At 41.4% G+C, this 21,953-nt stretch overlaps 1 protein-coding gene across 1 annotated transcript in view; it reads left to right on the plus strand.

Moving 5' to 3' along the window:
* Window positions 1-281: 281 nt before the first annotated feature.
* Window positions 282-21,953, plus strand: part of ETS1 (ETS proto-oncogene 1, transcription factor) — a 129,212-nt gene continuing 107,540 nt past the window's right edge. Inside the window, exons 1-2 of the mRNA XM_017871198.1 lie at window positions 282-378; window positions 14,675-14,757. Coding sequence (XP_017726687.1) covers window positions 14,689-14,757 — 69 coding nt within the window. The 5' untranslated portion in view covers window positions 282-378; window positions 14,675-14,688. The remainder of the gene's footprint in view (window positions 379-14,674; window positions 14,758-21,953) is intronic.

Below are 21,953 nucleotides of genomic sequence, written 5' to 3' on the forward strand. Positions count from 1 at the left end.
TTACCTTTTGCTCATCTCCCTCCCTGTTACTCTCCAAGGCTGAGTTATATTCAGTTGAAGTATAATTTGAAGAATAGAAAATAAGGTGTGATTTGGTGCCGTCACCATCAATAAACACTGCTTTCCACCTAGACTGCTGCGCCTGTCCCAGTGGCTGCTGTCCTGATGCCAGGCGCAAGAGGAAGACTGCCTTTTTTCCAGCTTTCCCTGGCTTGACCACACCTCCCCAATTTAAGGAGGCAGCACTATTAGAAACATTATGGTCTTTGCATCCTCTTAAGCTACGGAGCAGAGGATTCCCGCAGGTAGTTGGAAAGAGACCACAGACTTTGAGGGAAGCTCACTCAGGATCTGCTCTCCGGCAAAGTAGTAAGTGAGGTGTGTGTCAGTTTCTGCCTAAAACTTTTTAGTCCATTTTCCTTTTCCTGCTTTAAAAAAAATTTCTGTGGAATTAAAAAGTCGATAGAGACATTCAGGACACAAGTGCGTTTTCTCTTTCTCTTTTCACATCTTTCTGTATTCCCATTTAATTGCTTAACAACAATTTTCAAAAATACTTCCTAACCTTGTCAGAATAGTCTGAACGCAAGACTATGTTTTTAAAAATGTTCCCTGCTTCATAGAAGCAAAACCATGCATGTTTTAGATACCCGTAGATTACTTGTCAGAAACCCCTAATTTTTTTTTTTTTCCCAAATTGGAGCACTTCCAAAGAAATAAAGCTGTAGTTAAACACAGAAATTTCTTTTTTTTCTCTTTAACTCCTAGTAAACCTATTGTTTTACTCTTTTCCCCCCAGTAGCTTAATGAATTGCTTTTAATAGAGAGGAAATTACTACAGGTTTGAATCTTGCAAGCCAAATTAGCCTGTTTGGTGTTTTTCTCTGTCTTGGAACTGACTTGCAAGGATCTACAAGTTCTTAAGTCTGTTGTTGAGACGTGGTGTGGGTGTGGGCTGGGGTTGTCTCAGAGTTACGGAAGTATTTCTTCTCCCCACGGTAGAGCTGGACTCAGTGGCAGGAGATGTCGACGGCGATTCCTCTCCATCCAGTGATTTTATCTGGCCATGACACTTTGTATGTTACTTCTCATCCACTGTTAAAGGTCTCTGTTACCAACTTTTAAAGTAGTGTTTGCTTTGGGCAAACTTGAAAAGGTGCTGGGTCAATGAAATCAATGCATTCTATTGCAGGATTTCCTTATTACCTTTTGGGTAAGTTTTTGTTTTTAATCTCAAGGCCATTTTCCTTCTTACTTTAGACCACTGCTATGCAACTGAGAAAAGAGATATTTGTTAAACAGCAGGAAATAACGATTCTAAAATGGTAACTCGCGGCAGCTCCATTTGATTTGTAAAATTACTGATACTATAACTCTTTCATCAGTTGTGGTTTTGGACTGCGGGGCCTCTTTTTTATCCGAAGAGAAAAGCCTTTTTCTTCAGGGGCTGTGGGCTGTGCACGAGGGCGGCAGAGTGGCCACTGGTGCTGTTGAGAGTCTTGCTCACCTGTTGTTCCTGAATGGAGGGAAGGGAGAGCTAATGAGTTAATGTCTGCAAAGTGCTTTGAAGATGAAAAGGTCTTTTCATGTGTTCAGTAGTGCAGTTATTAATATTAATATTTGAAGAAGCGTGCTGCTTCTAATTGTAAATCAACTACTTCCATCCTTGCCAACTCAGTAGTGAAATAACAAACAGTTCAGGCAGTTCATGCAGCCTCTTCCGTCCTGGTTCCGCTGCTGAGGGTGTGGGAAGCCAAGCCGAGAGCCTGATTATGAAGGAGGCATCTTTGCCTGGCAGGCTGCTTACACGGAGGTGCTAGTTACTGGCTGTGAAAGGATGTCCTGAGGCAGAGCCCGGGGGAAGCTGGTAGAGGGGTGGGATCCTTTGGCATCTGGCAGTCTGGGGCCATGGAGAACAAGGCAGAGCATGGACTTGGGCCAGTGGCTGGTCCCAGATGATAATGGAGTTCAAAGGCAAGTAGGGTCAGAACTTGAACCAGCACCGGGTCAGAGTAGGGAAAGTGGCTGTGCACTTGCATTTTGTCAGTGATTAGCTTTGTAGCAGAGAACAGGGATTGAACGTGACTGTGCCTCTTTCCCTTCATCTCTAAAAGGTGAACAGTCATTTGCGCCCTGCCTGGTTTACAAAGATGAGAGAATAGAAGTAAACAGCATAGGGCTATGAAAAATCATAGTGCCATGAGGTCAAGGAATGTCTGAATAAATACTGCAACAAACTGGGTGTGTGAGTGCAGGTCCTCTCACCTAGGGGAGGGTGAAGCAGCAGGCAAAACACTGCAAACAAATAATCAACACATTTCTCTCTTTGATTGCACTGGTGAATTTCTTACTGATAACTGAGGTTCTGACATACCTTGTGATTTTATTTATTGGTGAATGGATCTGTTTTCGAATTACCAGTTCAAAATTCCCAACTGTTCACATCAAACAGCAGAAGGGAATGATTACATCCCACAAGCTGAGACCGACCTTCCTTCCTTCCTTCCTTCCTTCCTTCCTTCCTTCCTTCCTTCCTTCCTTCTTTCCCTCCTCCCCTCCTTCCTCCCCTCTCTCCTTCTTTCCTTCCTTCCTTTCTTCCTTCCTTCTTCCCTCCCTTTCTTTCTTTTCTTTTCCTTCTTTCTTTCTTCTCTCCTTCCTCTCTCTCTCTTTCTTTCTTCCTTTTTCGTTCTTTCTTTTCTTTTCTTTTCTTTTCTTTCTTTCTTTCTCTTTCTTTCTTTCTCTTTCTTTCTTTCTTTCTTTCTCTTTCTTTCTTTCTTTCTTTCTTTCTTTCTTTCTTTCTTTCTTTCTTTCTTTCTTTCTTTCTCTTTCTTTTTCCTTCCTTCCTTCCTTCTTTCTTTTCCTTCTCTTCTCTTCTTTCTTTTCTCTCCCCTCCTTTCTTCTTCTTCTCTCTCTCTCTTCCCTCCTCCTTCCCTTTCCTCCCTTTCTTTCTTCATTATGGACATTATAAAGTATTTAGCATTTGAGCAAAATTAATGTGGTATGCAGCAATTTAGTGGCATTTCAGGCAAATCTTATACGTTTCTTCAATCCTGGGGAATATTAGATGTGAAGACATAACTTACTTTTTCTTTCCTCATCTCCTTTATCCCTGCTGTATTGAAAGTATAGCTTATCGGACTCCACCTTTTAATTTAGATGATTCTCTGGTTATCATACCCATTTTTCTTCATTTCACCTAAGGAAAGATACTCAGCCCTGATGTTTACTGAGCACTTAGTATATGTTCCAACATCCTTGCTAGGTGCTTCGCGGACACTGCTTCATTTCATCTGCAATGGAGTTTTGAGGTGGGCACTCCACTCTTGCCATCCCCGTTTACCAGGTGGAGACTCTGAGGCACAGTCATATGACCACCTTAACTCATGGGGGGCCCTGATCAGAGCCAGTGGAATGTGAACCCAGAGCTTGTGATTGGAACTGCATGTCATAGGAATCTAAGTAACTCTCAGACACACACATTTAGGATAGATGTTTCTGCTTAGACTGATTTGCTTATCTCGGAGAACACTGGATTAAGCCTGTTCTCTGAAGTGGTATCTGTGGATTACTGATTCATTGTTATGAAGATACTGACTTTGAAGAAAGGCTACCCAGGCCTAGTTTCCTGGGTATGTAAGTCAATCACTTCTGTGACAAATAATCAGTTTTATTTCTACTCCATGCCCAGCCTTGTGCTGGAGACCATGCCAGATACAGAATAAGCAATATGTAAGCTCCATTTTAAAAATTAACACAATTATCTTTACTAGAAAAGAGGATAAACATGAAAGACAATATAATTATTAAGTGGTGTAGTATAATCTATACATGCTTTGGGAGTTCAGGTAGGAAAAAAATGGTATCTAGAGCAGTGAAGGAAGGATGTTTCTCATCTGTCTTTTTCTCAAAAGAGGATAGATTTCATATTCCAGTGGTCAAGTGTTGGTGCTGCCTTCAGAACTTAAAGGGAACAGACTGGGTAGTACTTACTAGCATGAGAGTAAGCAACAAACATTTAGTGCAAATGTCAGGAAAATATTTTCAATGGGGAGGAAAAAAATATATACATTTTCAAGAGATGTGGAAAGGTAGAAAACTCCAGAGTTTTAGTCTTTCTAGAGATTTAAAAGAGATTTTTTCTTTTAGAGATTTAAAAAATAACTTTTCACTTTGAAATAATTCCATATGCATAAAAGTTTGCAAAACAATGTACAAAAGTTTCCAAAACATTTGAGTCTTTTACAATTGTAAAAAAAACATAAAATGCAAATAACTCTTTGAAATTATCTCTTGGTACCTCTGGTAATCCTTAATCCAAATGACTCCTGTTGATGGAAGAGAGCACCATTGCCAGTTTCTTGATCAAAGGGACCAAATAACTGGAGCCATATCTTCTTAGGAAAAGCAAGAAGCCTTGGCAGATGTGCATCTGGCATACGGTTCCTGAGACACCGAAAGGTCCTGAGTTACTCAATTCTCCCCAGCCGGGTTTGTATTGCACCTGAGGTTATCAGCATCTGCTCAGCCTTAGCACAGAAATCTTGCCTGTTCCTCCTTGGGCTCTGCCTCCTAAACACCTACCTTGTTATAATCACTCATGAGTTTAATCAAGTTAGTCCAGTGCTGCCTTGCTACTCGCAGTGAAGTCCTTTGACCTGCAGCATCAGCACCACGTGGGAGCTTGTTAGATGTGGAATGTCTGGCCAGACCTCAGACCTACTGCAGCAGACTGCATTGTAACAGGATCCCTGGGTGATTCACATGCACATTACAGTTTGGGAGGCACTGCTCTAAAGGAAAAGCAAAAACAAAAAAAATGAACAAACAAGAAATTGTGCACTATTTTCCGCAGCGCTTTGCTACTTCCTTACATTTGTATCTAGTTTCTAAAGCGTTACTCCACAAAAGATTGACATTGTATCAAAAAGATGTTGGTTTAACTCAGGAAGCTGCAATATTTCGCCATTTGTGCTATGCAATCTTTCAATGAGTTAGTTCCCCACTGTAAGAAATACGCTTACTTCTTGGTTTTATGCATAACAATGGTACAAACAGACTACCATTAAACAGAAATTGTGGCTCTTTTCTCCTGCAAAATTCTTGACTAATGCTACTCAACCTATGATTATGAAAGGGAATCCTGTTTTTATGACTTGAATACAAGTCTTTAGAAAAAGAGATGAGGGATTTAGCTATCCGTGTTCTAGCTCTAACACTTAAGTAACCTCTGCCATGTTGGGCAGTAGAAACAAGTAATTAATATAAACCAGTAGTGTTACTAATTAGTAACATTAGTAAACATTTATTAATGCTTACTGATTGCCAGGTACTATTGATAAAATAGCAATAATAACAATTATTATTTATTGACCATTTTTACTATGTATACAGCATGCTGCTAAGTATTTGTGTTTTGTATAATCCTCCTCTATAATCCTGAAAGGGTTGGTATTATTATCTGCATGTTATAGTTGAGGAAACTGACTCTGAGGTTAAGAAGTTTGCTCACGGCCATGCACTCAGCAAGCAGTTCTATGTTCACCCATAGTATGTAACTCCAGGGTTCTCGATCACTGCTAAACACGTAACCTCTTGGGCCTCAGTTCATTGAAATAAATGAGAAGATTGATGAATTTTTTCCAACTCCAAAATTGATTGGATTTATACAATCCTTCTTTATATAAGAATGCTAGCAAGCTGTTTAGCATTATACTGAGAAATTGGAACCTTACAATTTGGGTAATAAAACAAATGAAACTCCACCATGAAAATCGCAATCAGACATAGTCCAAGAAGTTGCTTGCTGGATTTGAGAGATCTAAGGCAGCTGGTATCTTTTAGTTCAATTTTAAAGGGGTATTATTGCAACTATCCAGTCCCTTCTCATTGTTCTTAATAAAATCTCTCTCTATTTATGGTGCCTGTCGGTTTTGTTGAGAATTCCTTTAGAGCCAGAACCAAGTCTAAACTCTGGATTACGTGGGACATGCTTCACAGGCTAAGAGTCAAAATGTGATTCTTTAAAATTCTAGGCTCTTCAGAGGTTTCATTGGCAGCAATCATTGGGTTAGAGTTGACATTTTTAATCTTGTGGCCCTTCTTTGCGTTTGACTTGGAAAAGAATCTCTTATTTCATGGCCTCTACTACAACCATTCTTGTGAAGCAAAGAGTACTTTACATTATTCCTCCAGCTTATTCCTTTTTCGTTTTAAGTTTCTAAGTAAAGCACAATCCTCATTTATGTATTCAGTTATTTATGAGTACTTACCATGCTCCTGTCTCAGGACTACATCCTAAGGCCAAGTGTGATCATTTGTTGAATTTCATGGTAAAATACAGGATTTGAGGCATAGCATTTGTACACAGGCTATGGCCACTTTTACTGTAAGGCAGTATATTGAATACCACCTTTGATCTTCAGGAATATGTTCTGACAGAAGCATAATTGACTAGAAAACTAGATTGTTAGTATTTCAAAGGTTTCAGAGACCAGAATTGGCATTTTCTTAGTTAGATTCCTAGACCTAAGAGTTGGCAGGTTTTAATGTATTTCCTTGATGCCTAGGAGAAGCAAGACCTTTCTGTCCATTGTTGACAATGCCATTTCAGTACTGTATGGTGAGGGATTTGCTTCCACTGAGAGGGAAATGCATAAAATAATCCATGAAGCATTCCTTATTTCTTAACTGCTTTGGTATACCAGAGTAAAACATCTTCTAGTCCTTCTCTTTTTCAGGAGACAGTAGGGAGCTACTCCTCAAGGAAGGGTAAAACAATATACTCTTTAAAATTATAATGACATGAGTTCATTTTAATATTCTAAGAAGGATTCGTTGAGCTATGTCAATTCATGTAGGACTTGAAAGTGTTATGCTTAATTAGGAGATGAGTTTATTTTTAGAGAAATAGGAGATGGATATGACTCATTTCCATTTAAGCAAGGATTGGGGGAATAATTATAGTGAAGTTGGGAAGAAACAAAGACTGAGATGTTAATTGTACTGCGAGTTGCTGCTCTGTGACCTTAGTGAAAGAATAAATGCACTTAGCTTAAGACACAGAAGCCAGTAGCCCATAATTCGGAACACTGCCTTCATTTGTCAGTGCTGGCTACTTAAAATAAGAAGGAATATTTCCTACTACTGTAATGTTGGATTACTTAGTCAAGCAAATGAGGTTCTAATAGATTTAGTAGTAAGACGGAAAAACTATCTTCAGTTCTTCTAATCCTTCTTCTTTTCTACACGTTGTAACCACAAAATTTACATGGGGAGTGAGGAATGTTCAGCTTTCCTAGATATGATGGATCTTAAACTTGAGTTCTTAGAGAATTGGACTTGAGAGCTTTTGTTACAGTGAATGGTCAGGGAAGACATCTACTCAAATGATTTGAGAAATACGTGGGTTGCTCATGAGAATCAGAAAGAACACACTGAAGGAGTATAGATGAACTCATCAATCTGGTACATCCTTCAGTTTAGAGAAAAGTGCCATCTTGCTTGTAGTTAACGCTTGAGAAGCCTAACCTCAGGGTCACACAAGGACACACTTCATCATAGGGATGATTTTTTTTTTTTTTTTTTTAATGTCCAAACGATACCTTCACTCTCTTGGATAAGCTCAGGATGCACAAGGATTGTACACACCAACTCTGTTTCCAGTACTTTAGGTACTTTTCCTCACTTAGTAAACAGACACTTGTTGCATGGCTACTATGTGTCATCCGAAAAGACAAGTTACTCTCAAGTTACTCATCATGCAGGAGCAGAAACAGGCATCCTTACTCTCAAGTTACTCATCATGCAGGAGCAGAAACAGGCATAGATACAGGAAGTGTCATGAACTTTGTTACATTGTTACAGTAATCCCACAGAGGGGCATCAAGGAGGTCCATGCAATTGTCAAAGAGGGTAGAGGGGGAGGGGAAAGCTTCCTGAAAGAGGAGATACTCTGAGTCTTCAAAAATACATTTCCAGAGTATTCAGAAAAAATAAATTAAAAGTCTATACGTTGTAGATTAAAGATGTTGCCTTGGTAACCCAGGTGTTGCCTTTAGTTTGGCAAAAGTGCTGTTGTTTGGGGCAGGTTTTCTTTACATGGCTAGTTCTTTTGGAAGGAAATTCTTTTTTTTTTTTTTTTTTTTTTTTTTTTTTTTTTTTTTTTTTTTTGCAATGGAGTTTTGTTCTTGTTGCCCAGGCAGGAGTGCAATGGCAACATCTCAGCTTACTGCAACCTCTGCCTCCCAGGGTCAAGCGATTCTTCTGCCTTAGCCTCCCAAGTAGCTGGGATTACAGGCATGCACCACCACACCTGGCTAATTTTGCATTTTTAGTGGAGATGGAGTTTCACTATGTTTGTCAGGCTGCTCTTGAACTCCTGACCTCAGGTAATCTACCGGCCTCGGCCTCCCAAAGTGCTGGAATTATAGGCATGAGCCAGCGGGGCCGGCCCTGGAAGCCAAACCTGTATTCCAAGCCAAAAGGACACGCTTTTTGTTTGAATTGATAAGAATCCTAAATTATTGACATTAGGATAAATGCTCATTGGAAATTTATTCAAATTTTGCATAGCTTTCAAAGAGGAAAGGCTGGGGCGAGGCGTGGTAGGGAGAAATCTACATTTTCTGCCACAGCTTTATTGTTTTTGAATTCCCCATGCACCATCTTCATACCCAGGATATGTTTTAACCGTAATTCCTTGCCTATAAAGCTAACATGAAGACCAGAGGGCAAGTTGAAATTTAAAACACGATGCCTTTTGTCAGTGGGAGTCTAGTTTTGGCTTGTCTATTATGGAATGCAGTTAGTCAATATGTATTCAAATACGGAATGCACATTTTCTTTGTCCCCAAAATGCTCCTTTTGGGCATTTAGTGGGAATGTAAAATATTTTAGAAATTTTTATAATGACAAAGAATTGGGGACAAATTAATTATACAATAATAAGAGGCTCATTAAAAGTATGATACATACATACAATAGAATACTTGGCAGTTGTCATCTTTAGGATAGAGAGCCACATTTATCAACAGAGAAAAATGTCCATAGCATTATGTTAAATGTCAGTGAACAAAGCAGGTTACAAAAGGGCATGTGGAGAATAAGCTCATGAAGGTAAAATTGTAATCATGTGTGTGTGCGACATCTATGTTCGTTTAGATACATTAAAAAATACCCAGAAGAATATTGAACAAATTATTAGTATAATTATCTCTACATGCTGAGGTTTCAGGTGATTCTAATATCCATCCGTAACTTCTTTGTATTTTAATTTTTTGCGGTAACATTGTATTAGTTTGACAAAAACAATTAATTTCAAAAGAATTTTTTTTCAAAAGAAAAAAAATTTAAGAGTAATTTACTTGGTATTTACTTAAAGGCATAGTTTTCTTTTAGGAATACATAACCCCAAATGAAAAGGCTTCACTGATGTCAAAGTTATCTAGAAATACAGCCAAGCAGGGTCAGAGTTGATGTGAACTGGATCCAGCCTTGGTTCAAGCCTGGTCTCTTTGGGATTTCTTGATCTTCTGCTGCCTTGGCCTGAACAGTCCCTCTCCTCCATGATTTTTCGTTTATTCTGTGTCTCTCAACCTGCCCTGCCCTCGCAAGCCCCGGGTGAAAAAAAGTGACATCCTACAGGTCCTGGCCGGGTTGCCAGCTTGGGGAGGGTGGAAAGTTGGAGAAGTGGTCACTTGCTCTATGAAGAATAGAACTTTGTAGAATCAAACAGAACGACAGTTTTAAAGTGATTTTTTGGACATGAGACACCCAGGTAAGCCAAAGTGTTGACTTTTTTGTCTTCTCCATCACATGCTTGTTTCTGTTCCTGCCATCCAGGGTGACAAGGGTGCTTAGAGAGCATCTTCTCTCTCTCTTTTTTTTTTTGGCTTTTTGGCAGAAGAGAATTCCCTCCCACGTGACAACTGTTTGAACATCAGCAGCACCAACATTTTTCTTAGCATCACACGCATTTATTGCCTAAGTACCAAGCAACTGTGGCATCTGAAGATTTACTCCCCAGCCAAGAAGCATCCATGAGACCTGTTTGGGTGCAAAAATGATTTGGACACTTGGTAATAGACGGTCTAGAGAAGCATCTTCTCTAAGCACAGGAGGAGGCTGAAGACCAGGAGTCTGGTCTCAGCTTGGCCAATTAGCAGCATCGCCTGTCTTCCTCCTCATGTATAAAAAGAGGGGCTTACACGAAAAGAGATTGTACAAGTTTTCCAACTTACACTATTTTATTTAGCAGTTATCTATGTGCCAGTTACTTTCCAACACCGGACTAGGATCTAGGGATCTGGAGTGAAGAAATGAACTAAATCTCCTCTCTGGGGAAGCTTAAATTCGAACAGAGTGGACTTTGGAGAAGACAATGCACAAACACCTAGGTGTCAGAGTCGGGAGAAAGGTACTGCTATTCATATGTGGTGATGGGAAGAGCCTTCTTAGATGAGGTGGCATTAAATGGCTATGTGAATAGAAGGAAACAGTTTTCCCTTAGAAACGGATCATGAAGCAAATGGATTATTTCAAGTGGTTCTTTATCTAGACCTGCAATAGAAACGGATCATGAAGCAAATGGATTATTTCAAGTGGTTCTTTATCTAGACCTGCAATCTATTCAGATTCTCTATTTTGAGGAACAAATATATTCACATCTGATCTACCTCTTAATTTTTAGTCTTGTGAGACCAATTCATTCATTTATTCATTCACTGATTTAAAAAACAATGAGTTTCCATTATGCCCCATGGTCTGTCTTAAGTGCTGAAGACAAGAAAATGAAAAGGCATGGTCCCTGCCTTCGAGTAGCTCAGAATTTAGCAGGAGAGACAAACAGAAACAGATGGTTATAAAACAATGTGATACGCACCGTGATAGAAATACACTTTGGGAACATGGACAAGGAGCCGCTAGCCCTGGCTGGGGTTAAGGGTGGCTCAGGAAGGATTCCAGGCTGCAATAACCTCTGAGCTGAGCCTAAAACCCGGAGGAGGCAGGGTTCACTCATCTTGAGGGTGGATGGGCATTCCTAGCAGAGGGGGTAACATGAGAAGGAAACAACAGAGTTCCATGTTGCAGTGGAGGGTGCAGGGGGCACGGCGAGACGGGGCTGTAGAGGTGGGAGGGAGCATGGGGGGCACAGCAAGCCACAGTCCAGAGCAGGGCAGCCTCATTCCGACCCACTTTTCTTGCAGCTCATGTGGCGCAGGTCCTTTTCAAGAAAAATAAACGCAGCTCTGCAAGACCCTCTGTTACAAAGCGTCCAAATCATTTTTGCACCCAAACAGGTCTCATGGATGCTTCTTGGCTGGCGAGTAAATCTTCAGATGCTACAGTTGTTTTGTATTTATCCAATAAATGCGTGCAACGCTAAGAAAAATGTTGGTGCAGATGATGTTCAAGCAGTTGTCATGTGGGAGGGAATTCTCTTTTGCCAAAAAGCCAAAAAAGAAAAGAAAAAACCAACACTACTAAAAAAACCACCTAAACACTTCATTTACTTCTTCTGAGAAGATTTACGTCTCTAGCAGCTGTTCTGTGTCACAATCTACAAGTGGAAAAAGGGCGGGTTCTTTTTTCTTTCTCCAAAAAAATAATAAAGCAGCAATCCATTTCTGTCCCAGAGTTATTTCCTGAGACGAGAGCCCTTGAGAGCCCTGGCAACTCCCTCTTGTCAGTTTCCTCTCTGGGCAAAGGGCTTTTCCCCAAGGGAAGTGTCATTCATACAGTCATAGCTTCAAGAATACAGTCCAGCACAGAGTGCACCAGATGTTGGGCCAGAGCTTTCCTCCCTCACTCTGTCAATGAGAAGAGAAAACATATTTCCACTGAACCCTTTTCCAGGAGTGTTGCTATGAGGGGGAGTGTTGTCTGGCCGGCAGACAGAAACCCTTGGTGTCTTTGAGCTGGGCTTCAGGATGTGGCTGCCAATTCCAAAAGTCCTTTCTCTTACAAATATGTAAGTAAAATAGACATTTGAAAGGTGAAGGTCCTTTGCTGCTTGTGGGACTCTAGGGATGATTTATAGGGCCATGTGGTTACACCTTGCTCTATGCAATCCTTCACAATTTCCTATTCACTGCACCCAGCAGAACTGACTGCTTCCTATTTCTTTTTCCATATTGTTGGCCAACTACTCATCACATTATGCTATGGTTATATGTGAGCCTGTCGGTTCCACTGCCTGAAGATAGAGACCCTGTCTTTCTCAGCTTTTTCCCCAGTCGGATAGAATCTAAGGGCCATGAGGTCAGGAATCTTTGTTTACTGGTGTGTTTCAAGTGCTCAAGGCCATGCCTGGCACATAGTAGGTGCACAGTGATTATTTACCAAATGAATAAACAGCTCACTAACAAAGGACGCCTATTACATGATTGTTGGATGAATACAATCGTACTCCCTTATCTGTGGTTTTGCTTTCCGAGGTTTCAGTTACTCTCCCTCGACCAAGGTCTGAAAATAGGTGAGTACAGTACAGTAAGATATTTCGAGAGACAGAGAGAAACCACATTCAATAATTTTTATCACGGTGTATTGTTATAATTGTTCTATTCCTGTACTAGTTATTGTTGCTAATCCCTTACTGCATCTAATGTATAAGTTAAACTTGATCATAGGTGTGTACGCATAGGAAAACGCATAGTATGTATGGAGTTCTGTACTATCTGAGGCTTCAGGTCTCCACTGGAGGGTTTTGGAACAAATCCTATTTGGGGAAGGGGAGACTACTGTAATCTCCTGAGGTCTGTGAGGACTCAGGAGATCCTTGGGGCTTTTTTTTTTTTGGAGGAAATCAGAGGGATGAATGTTTACATGAAACAGCATTCCCACATCACTGGGGGGAATTCCAAAAAGTACTAATTTCTAAAAGGTATTCGTTGCCCTGCAGGACCCTGGAGGGATGATCAACATTTCCCCAGGGAATTTGATTGTGGTTAAGCCATTGTCAGTATGACACAATCAATGTTGTTAACTTTTATGTCTCATCCAAAGATCTCAAAGTAGATCAAAAACTTTGAAGTGGGGTATATGGTTTGATGATGATTCATCAGGACTTTAAAACTTGATTCTAAGAGTAAAAATGAGGAACGCTTTGGTGGAAAAGGAGCCATGGAGCTCAGTGAGATGATCCTCACAGTGCATGGTCAGGACAGGCCGACCTAAACCATGTGACATGCATCTTACTCTTAGTTTCATGCTTAGTGCCTAGTACAGAGTCAGACCCATCATAGGTACTCACTGTTCTTGGAGACAAACACTGAATAGTGACCCCTGATGCAGATGTTAACGATGTCCCCGGCCTAGGGTACTTTGACCTTTTCCTACTATTCAGCTTTACCACTGAGGAGCTCTTCCTGGTTTTGCCGTAGTGACGATCAATTTCCTGAAAAACTAAAGGACAAAATCTTGATGAACATAGTCTAGCTATCCAGACCCTTAGTTAATTTTTAAAAATTAATGTTACTTTGACTGCATTTGGAAGAAAAGACAACAGAAAAGGTGAAATTTTAGTTAAAACACAAGGTGTAGTTCTAGGATAAGATATGTCTTCAGGAGGTTTGTAGCTTACATCCCTTAACCATATGATATTAGTAGCTTTGTGGTTGTAGCTCTTAGGCAGTATAGTTTTATATTGCCAAGGCTGTTTAACTATATCATGTAAACATTTAAATATATTTCATATGAAAGAAGGGATCAAGATGGTGAACCAAACTGCAAATTGAACATAAGACATTTCTTAGTACTCAATGTTTCTTGAAATGTATCAGTTGCTTTAAATGTTAAGAATTAAGGGAAAGGGCAGACAAATACAAACTGGAAAGCAGTGAAGTTAAAGCGTCACTTCCTAACAATAAGAATTTGGCCTCTGAGTGGTATGCCTAGGAATTTAATCTTCGAGATTATTCAAGAATGACTTTTTAAATGCATAGTATAACGTTTATGAAAGTGTGTAATGCACTTTCGAAAGTATTTAGGTCAACAGAGATGTTCGATATATAACGATGACCAGTAGCTAGCTGGAAAATCCCTTTAGCCAGAAAATTGCTCAAGCATTCTAGTCACTCAGACTTCCAATGTAGAAAATAGCTCTCAACAAGAGTTATTTAATACTCTCCTCCTTTTTTCAAGATGAATAATGTTCAATCCCTTTTGCAGGGTTTCTCTGTTTATCTGTTTCTTGGGGTACTGGGTAACATACCTCTTCAGGAGAGCTTTTTCCATCCTTCCCTTCTCCAATCCTTTCTCTGTTTATTCCTTTATCAATTAATTTATGCCCCAACTATGTATTGTATGCCTACTTATGTGCCAGGCCTGGTTGTGGGTCGGGGAGACACACAAAAACTTGTTCCTGCCCAGAAACCCTACAAAAATGTGCCTCTTGTGCACTGGTTTGCTGCTTGTTGTCTGCAGTGTGTAGACATGGTCTGTTATCCACTTTACCTTGCAACCAGGGGACTGGTTCTGTCTGAGGTCTGCTCTTACTGGTGCCAGGAGTTAGTCACTTTATCTTTCTGAATTTCCATTGTTTTCCCTGCCATGTAAAGAAGTGAACTGGTTGGTTCCTAAGGAGACTCTTAGTTCTAAGGTTCATGTCCTCCTTGTGGATTCTAGTCCACAAACCTGTGAGCATCCAGAGGCTCAGCGAACGCCTTCTCTCACACAGGTGCTGAGAGCAGGATGAGCTACTTTGTGGATTCTGCTGGGAGCAGCCCTGTCCCTTACTCAGCGGCTCGTCCTGCAGTGGTGGTGAGTGGTGGCCCCTTCCCCGCCCCTTTGCCCACGCAACCTTCTCCCCTCCTCCCCATACTTCCTGTATCCTGAGTGCCAGTAGACAGAGAAGCCAGGAACCTGAACTCCAGGGTTTGAATCAGCTTTGAATCTTACTCAATTGTACGATTATCTATGATTTTATCAGCATGTAAAAGAAAACCAAATACTGATGAATTTGCGAATTTGCTGAAGAAGTTTTAGTATGTTTGAGTTTGAGAGAAATGACTCAAATATGATGAACATTTAAAGCCAGTTGATTTTCACTGCGCAGTTCATTTGATGAAGATGTTTTACATATTGATGTACCTTATTCCTATACATATTATAATTTAACTTATTTTTGGCCTCAGACATAAGAAGTCAATAATGCAAGTTTTCTAATCACAGACTTTAAAAGTTAAAATGGAATATGACAATAAGTTTATGGAAAATTTTCATAAATCCTAGAATAAGAGGGGACAAAGAAACTTTAAAATAGGACTGGATAAAGTTTTTTGTCCATAGGTGAGAAGACCCTTGCCCAAGCTATATGCTGATCAAGAGAAATGCTTTGACACATTTCTCAAAAATGTATTGTGTGAGGGATCTTATAATGTTGTCATTGATCAGTTCCAATGTTAAAAGTAACTAATATCAGCAACTGTGTCATTAATTATTCTTTCTAAATTCTGCTATGTTTTTATCCAAAGATAGCCATCATAAATGTTGAATTTTTTTGTATGCTTATAGCAAAGTACAGACAGCTAAGTTTGTTTTATTTTATTTTTTTTCTTTTTCTTTTTCTTTTTTTTTGAGACAGAGTCTCCCTCTATCGCCCAGGCTGGAGTGCAGTGGCACAATCTTGGCTCACTACAACCTCCACCTTCTGGGTTCAAGCGATTATCCTGCCTTAGCCTCCCGAGTAGCTGGGATTACAAACCTGCACCACCATGCCTGGCTAAGTTTTGTATTTTTGGTAGAGAAGGGGTTTCACCATGTTGACCAGGCTGGTCTTGAACTCCTGACCTCAAGTGATCTTTCTCTGAGATGGAGTCTTGCTCTGTTGCCCAGGCTGGAGTGCAGTGGTGCGATCCCTGCTCACTGCAACCTGTGCCTCCTGGGTTCAAGCGATTCTCCTGCCTCAGCCTCCTGAATGACTGGGATTACAGGTGCCTGCCACCATGCCCAGCTACTTCTATGTATTTTTAGTAGAGACAGAGTTTCACCATGTTGGCCAGGCTAGTCCCAAACTCCTGACCTCAGGTGATCCACCCACCTCGGCCTCCCAAAGTGCTGGGATTACAGGCGTGAGGCACTGAGCCCAGCCACAAAAGTTTATTATATTGTTATTATTATTATTAACTTTTCCAAGTACATTTATGGGTCTGAATTAACACCAATAAACACGAACTCATTTCTGACTTGTCTTTGACTCTGTCTTGTCAGAGATTCTATATAGTTTTTAACACTGGTTAAAGTTAACTATGACACATAGTTAACTATGACCTCTCACTGTAATTGTATATTAAAAGACCTGAATTGTTTGAAGTTCTTTTTTTGGCATAAAAAAAAAATCTCTCAGTAGCTATTCTATGTTCAAGGGAAAAGGCACATTTTAAGGATGATTGAGACAGCTCTTTTCAGTAGCTGTTTTACCACATTTGTCTTCTTTTTAAAATGGCTTCTGTGTTCATGTAAGCACCATTTACTAAGACAAAACATTAGAATCAGAAAAAGGTTTAGACAATAGTATACGTCAGAAATATGTTTAAACTGCCCCCTCCCCAACACTCCACTACATGACAAGTCCAGGCAAGGAGTTACTCAAGTTTGCTTAGTAGGGATTGTCAAAGGACTTGGAGTTTAAGATCATATAGAGGGCTGAAGAAGTTGCCAGAGAAGGGCTCCTCCCCCTGTTCCTCACATAGAGGTCATCATTTAAGGTTAACACAAATGACATTAAAATTTCCTTAAAGATAATATCATAGAGATTTGCTGAAATAAATAATGATATTGTGATTTCAGAGCAAAATGTGCCATTGACTTGAAAAACAAGATTTAAAAGCCAGTCCATGTTAATTCTATTTACAGGTATTATAATCAAATTAAAACAGATTAATATCTTGGCTAAGAATGAAATGCCATGTCTGGGCTCAGTGGCTCACACCTGTAATCCTGGCACTTTGGGAGGCTGAGGCAGGCGGATCACTTGAGGTCAGGAGTTTGAGACCAGCCTGGCCAACATGATGAAACCTCGTTTCTACTAAAAATACAAAAAAAGAAAAGAAAAAATTAGCCGGGCATGGTGGCACACGCCTGTAATCCCAGCTACTCAGGAGGCTGAGGCATGAGAATCACTTGAACCCAGGAGGTGGAGGTTTCAGTGAGCCGAAATTGTGCCATTGCACACTCCAGCCTGGGTGACAGAGCGACACTCCGTCTCAAAAAAAAAGAAAAAAAAAAAAAGAAAGAAAGAAAGAAAGAAAGAAATGCCACACAAATACGTACTTAGACACTGAAATAAAAAGCCTATTATAAGTATAAAAGTTGCAGATATAATATAATGTCATCCTAGACAGGGTATCTCAAAATCGTAGGGGAATTAAAAAAACCCCAAATCGAATAACTCTAAGTGCATAATTTCAACTAAAGACACCTCCCTGCAATTGAACACCCTGGATATTTTAAATAAATTCTGAATGGTTTCCATTGGTTTCCAACCAAATAATCCATTTACGCCCACCCATGACAGCCATATCTGAAAAACATTAACGTGTGAAATCCTTTTCACTACAAAGTTTGAAGTTGTTTGGGTAAAAGCAGAAGGTTGCTCAAAAGAGCTGCTGAATTATTGTTTCTTGCACTTGCAGTCCTAACTTCTCTCTGGGCCTCAGTTTCTCTGTCCCTGAAACGATTTAGGCCACCTTCCAGAGCAGGCAACGAAACCCTTTAATTTTTTCACATACTCTTTAATAAAAATTAAGAAGTAAATAACACTTATTAGTATCAACTCAAGTTCAATAGACCAACTCAAACCATAACCTCTAACTTTAGACTGGGCTGTAATAAACAGAGTATCTGTAAATTGTCTACAAAATATAACCTTAGGACATTGGCTCTAGAGACATCAGCAAACAAACCTCACATTCAGTTGCAAACTAAGATACCCTGGAGGGGTAAGCATGGCTTCATTAACTTTCCTAGATAAGAAAGTCAGAGCCCCAGGCAACCAGGGTCTTCTCAGTTCTTTTGGAGCCTCCCTGTCTAGAGCTCAACCCATAGTGCTTAATCCAATAATCCAAGTCCTCCTACCTGGTGCCCTAGTCTCTGATTTAGTTAGTCTGACACACCAAAAGAAAAAAAGAAAGAAAGAAAAAGAAAAGAAAAGAAACTCTGTCCCATGTCTGGTAAATTCAGAGTGAAAAGAAAACCATGAGAGTAGTGGGGTTTTCAGTAGGGGGTGATTTCGCCCCACAAAGGGATATTTGACAATGCCTGGAGACTTGTCTCATTGTTAAAATTTAGGGTGTGCTCCTGGCCTCAGAGAGTAGGAGCCAGGGATGTAAGTAAACATCCAGTAGTACACAAGACAGCCCTCTATGATAAACAGTTATCCAGCCCCAAATTCTGACAGTGCTGAGGTTGAGAAACCTGGTCTAGAGTAGCCACAGGTCAAGCTTGAGAGCAGAATGGGACTGTGTGTACAGACTGCTCTAAGCAGGTCTTGGTTACTAGTAAATTATTGCCTTAGAAAGGGAAATCTAACAAAAGAAAGTGAGACTGTGTTCCTGCTCTGACGGGCTCTTATTTAGCAGGCTGCATTAGTTGGCCAATAAACAATATCTTCTAATATAGGATGTCACTATTTTCTAGCGCCTAAAGATAACTAAGTCTGGGAGTCCTTGCTTGTAAATTAGAGGTCACATTAATGTTATCTGGTCATTTGCTGTGGAAGAATGCTTGGAAATCACGGGAGCCAAAGTGGTTAAAATCCATGCTGGCCTCAGGTAATCACGGTTTTGCACAGAATTCACATTCTCTGACTCAGGGTCAGTTTCTCAAAAGCAGGACCCACGTTTTCCCCACGTGTAAGGTCAGCGCTTTGGGAGGCCATAATGCATGAGGTGATGTCACAGTGGGGAGGTGGAGAAACAACACTCTGGGAAGTTGTCTGGCCATTGTGTGGGAGGGATGACCTTTCCAGGTACTTCTACAGGCTGTGTGTCAGAGACCCTTTCATGCATGGGGAGGAAGGGCTCCTTCCTGTTATGCTGCCTCTGCAAGCGCAAGCCCTCTGCGAGCCTGGAAGTCCCTTGCAAGCCCAGTGCTTTTGTCCTCTCATGCGTCATTCTCCCCTTCACAGCACTGTGCTGGCCCAGCTGAGAGTGGCGGTAACGAACAGGCTGGGCTGCTCGCAGTTTTGACTAAACATGGCCCAGCCTGGGCTGCCTCACCGGCCAGGAGGATGTGCGGAGGAGTTCCTGGGGGATTAGTGACCCATTTGGCCACGCGGGCTTTAGGAAACACCTTGGACTACACAGAGGAAAGGAACTGATCACTCACCTCCTCCCAGAGCCACAGACTTTGGGGGTTAAAACAACATGCTCAGGCAGGAGTGGCCCACTGTGCTCCACCTCAGGGAAGGCACCTACGCCTGAGAGGCTAACTGCATATCCCCAAGAGCCAGAATAGCCTATGATAAGACTCTGGGCTTAGGGGACATCCCTGGTAATTTGAGGGTGACGTAACTGTATTAAAAACTCCCCACTCAGCCGGGCGCGGCGGCTCAAGCCTGTAATCCCAGCACTTTGGGAGGCCGAGCCGGGCAGATCACGAGGTCAGGAGATCGAGACCATCCTGGCTAACACGGTGAAACCCCGTCTCTACTAAAAAAATACAAAAAACTAGCCGGGCGAGGTGGCGGGCGCCTGTAGTCCCAGCTACTCGGGAGGCTGAGGCAGGAGAATGGCGTAAACCCGGGAGGCGGAGCTTGCAGTGAGCTGAGATCCGGCCACTGCACTCCAGCCTGGGCAACAGAGCAAGACTCTGTCTCAAAAAAAAAAAAAAAAAACCAATCTTGGTTGGCCGCGGTGGTTCACGCCTATAATCCCAGCACTTTGGGAGGCCGAGATGGGTGGATTACCTGAGGTCAGGAGTTCTAGACCAGTCTGGCCAACATGATAAAACCCCGTCTCTACTAAAAATACAAAAAATTAGCTGGGTGTGGTATCAGGCGCCTGTAATTCCAGCTACTCAGGAGGCTGAGACAGGAGAATCACTTGCACCCAGGAGGCGGAGGTTGCACTGAGCCGAGATCTCACCACTACACTCCAGCCTGAGCAACAGAGTGAGACTCCGTCTCAAAAAAAACAAAAACAAAAACGAAGAAATAAAAAACTTGCCACTCTTTCGCTCTCCCTAGATCAAATGTGCTTCTCTTAAAACATGGTCCCTATGTTTTTTGAATGAAAACAGGGGTTCAGAAACTGTTCAACAAAAGGCTGTTTTTTGACTTGTGAATTTATGCCATGAAAGCCTTCAGAGTTGTATAAATGGGATCCCATTTATTAGACACTTAATTTCTTTCATTGTACAGAATAAAATAGTATGAAACCAAGGATATTGCAGACATATGAGCACTGAATGAAAAGCGCACTGGAAATAAGCCTGAGTTCATGCTGGATGTCACCTTGGGAGGTATCCCAGGGAGGCTGTCAGTCATTGCCAGCTCTAGGCATTGGCCTCCACCCTTCCTGTGCAGTTCCAGTGTGACTTGGGTACCTGGGGGTCAGCTGAATCTCTAGTTGGTGCCAGCATAGAGGGTAGTCCTGCTGAGCCATGAGGCTTAGCTAAGTGCATTGCAGAAAAAGAGCTCCAAATTAACCATGGCCCTCAGAACAGCTCCCTGTCACAGAGACTTTTGGGCAATTCCTCTTTTGTTTTCTTTCTTCCTTCCATAATTGATTGATTGACTGGTTGACTGTTACACAGAACTCTATTTCTGCCGTCAGGCCCACTGGTGAGGCAGAAGCCGACCCACCTTACACGGTCTCCTTGACACCAGACATGACACAGAGCCTTTCCTCCTGGTCCAGGCAGCTGTGGAATGGATCCCAGCCAAATTCTAGTGGAAAGCACTTCGACTTTGGAATCAGAAAGACCTGGATTAAATTCTCTCTGGTGCTCTTTAGCTATTTGATCTTGGGCAAATTACTTACTCCCTCTGAACCTCAGTGTCTTCATCTGTAAAATAGGCATAGTATAAGGTACGTGGAAGGTCACTGTGACGGTTCAGTGAGAACATGCTTGTCAAGTGCCTCCACAAAGATGACCTCCATCAATTCCCTTTTCCTTTTAGTCACTATCTCATCTCTTTCTGTTCTGGACTTTTTTATTGTGTTAGATGGATACTGGGGCTGGGAAGGGGCGAGGATTTCCACTTGTCCATACAAGGGTGTTGCCAGAAGAAGATGGGGCTACTGGGGTGAAGATGGAGACATCCTTATTGGGAAACCTCCTTGTTTCATCACTGCCCTGCATGAGAAACAGCTCCCTTGCCACCAGATCAAAGTTCTCTTGTCATGGCTGGTGGTTTACAACCCCATTGTGTAAACAGACCTGGTTTTCTTATCTTGAGTAATTGCAGTTTAATTGGGCCTCCTTCTTACCCAGGGCTCTGGCTGTTGGCACACTCACTTCCAGCCCATAGGCCCCCAGACTCCAGCCATTGGATGTGTTCGCAGAAGGGTCACTGTGCTGTCCCTGCACTTCTTGTGCAGTGAGTGTGCTTGCTGCCATGAAGCCTAGTGCAGGCACCCTTTCCTTTTCTCTGGGAATCCTGGAGAGCAATGGACAAATTATTTGGGACTAGAGAAGTGGGAATCCACAGAAAGAAATTTAAAAACTAAGTGGGAATGAGACTGCTGACACATAATGTTTAGGAAAATTATTTATGCTCAAAACTCTTAGTGGTTGTCATAGAAATTGAAGGAAAAAAGAAAATAACCTATATTTTTCCAGCACCTTGGAATGCGGGGCTTCTCTAAGCTAAACTAGGTTCAATCATCACAAGCTAGAGAATTTCAGAGTCAGACCGCAATGTAAAGACCATCTTGCAATATCAGGAAATTAAGATCCTAAGAGGTTAAATGAATTACTGGAGTTTCCTCAGGTATTTTGTTATAGCACTCCTG

This window comes from Rhinopithecus bieti, unplaced genomic scaffold (assembly GCF_001698545.2).
Source record: "Rhinopithecus bieti isolate Rb0 unplaced genomic scaffold, ASM169854v2 scaffold_5750, whole genome shotgun sequence".
In the NCBI taxonomy this organism is placed as follows: Eukaryota; Metazoa; Chordata; class Mammalia; order Primates; family Cercopithecidae; genus Rhinopithecus; species Rhinopithecus bieti.